The following is a 1,437-nucleotide window of genomic DNA, read 5'->3' as shown; positions in this document are numbered from 1 at the left end:
GCTGTGAGTGTGCAGACATTGTAAGGTTACGTAGATGTAGCTCACGGCTGTGAGTGTGCAGACATTGTAAGGTTATATAGATGTAGCTCACGGCTGTGAGTGTGCAGACATTGTAAGGTTATATAGATGTAACTCACAGCTGTGAGTGTGCAGACATTGTAAGGTTATATAGATGTAGCTCACAGCGGTGAGTGTGCAGACATTGTAAGGTTACGTAGATGTAGCTCACAGCTGTGAGTGTGCAGACATTGTAAGGTTATGTAGATGTAACTCACGGCTGTGAGTGTGCAGACATTGTAAGGTTACGTAGATGTAGCTCACAGCTGTGAGTGTGCTGACATTGTAAGCTGTAGATGTAGCTAGGCTGTGTATGTGTGTGTGTGTGCGTGCGTGCGGTGTGTGTGCACGTATGTGCGCGCGTGTGTGTGTGCGTGTGCAAACATTGTAATGCTACACATAGTTGCGCATTGTTACACGTAAGTGCAAGCATCGCAACGTTACATACATGAGCAAAGTTTCTCGGGACAAACAGCATAGCATCTCAAAGTAAAAATCGGTAACTCACCTACACAATCTACAACGATTTACCTACCTTACACAAATAAATGTTAGCGAATATGAGATAGAAAAATTATATAATAGAATAAACGGTGCACACACGGTCATTAGATGTAGTGAAACCTGCTTAGATCTGAACACATAAAAAACAATGGAACAGTTGATTTACCGACGGCACTGTGCGCGAGGATCTGCATCGCTAGCGTCGGCTCTCCCTGAACGGTGGCCATGACACCCGCCACACTGTCCGAATCGTCTAATGCAACGTAGATCTTCTGCAATTAAATTGCAATAGAGTGCCAAAATTTTAGCAAGATGTGTAGCATCAAGGAATAGTTTGTAAGAGAAACAAACAGCCTACAAAGCCTACGTTTTTTGGAGAAAATGGGGTACGATCGAGTGGGAAAAGTTTAAGAATCGAGGAAAAAGGGAGATAGCTGACAACTTAACATCGATCGATAAACCTGCACGCATGCACACTGCCGCATCGCACGCACGACAAACCTAAACATCTTCAAATTCGCACTCAAATCTACTTACATTACAGCAGGGAATTAACGTTTTTACCAGGAGCAAGTACTTGCTGCCAGAGAAAAAGGCTGGCAGCAGATTTACTCACTCGGGTAGAATCTTTGGCGCCTTTACTACAATTTATTCGGATATTATTATTAGAATTTCTTGACAGCGAGTATTTGCTGCCGACATTAATAGCAGACAGCAAACTGACCATTACAGGCAGAAAAAACCACTACACGCCGCCCTCCATTTCGAAACCCGATTACACATTCATTTTATACGGGCCTTTTGGTTCCGTTTACAGCACGGGCGTTTGCTGGTATCGGTGCGGCAGAGGCCAACCAGTAGCACCCACATAGTAGC

General features: G+C 44.1%; 1 protein-coding gene across 1 annotated transcript in view; it reads right to left on the bottom strand.

Moving 5' to 3' along the window:
* Nucleotides 1-1,437, bottom strand: part of LOC106813710 (serine/threonine-protein kinase ATR-like) — a 48,798-nt gene that overhangs the window by 27,854 nt on the left and 19,507 nt on the right. Inside the window, exon 11 of the mRNA XM_014817919.1 lies at nucleotides 728-833. Coding sequence (XP_014673405.1) covers nucleotides 728-833 — 106 coding nt within the window. The remainder of the gene's footprint in view (nucleotides 1-727; nucleotides 834-1,437) is intronic.

The sequence above is a fragment of the Priapulus caudatus genome, unplaced genomic scaffold (assembly GCF_000485595.1).
Source record: "Priapulus caudatus unplaced genomic scaffold, Priapulus_caudatus-5.0.1 Scaffold812, whole genome shotgun sequence".
NCBI lineage: Eukaryota > Metazoa > Priapulida > Priapulimorpha > Priapulimorphida > Priapulidae > Priapulus > Priapulus caudatus.
Note: the sequence above shows the minus strand (reverse complement) of the source record. Positions and strands in the feature narration are given on the sequence as shown.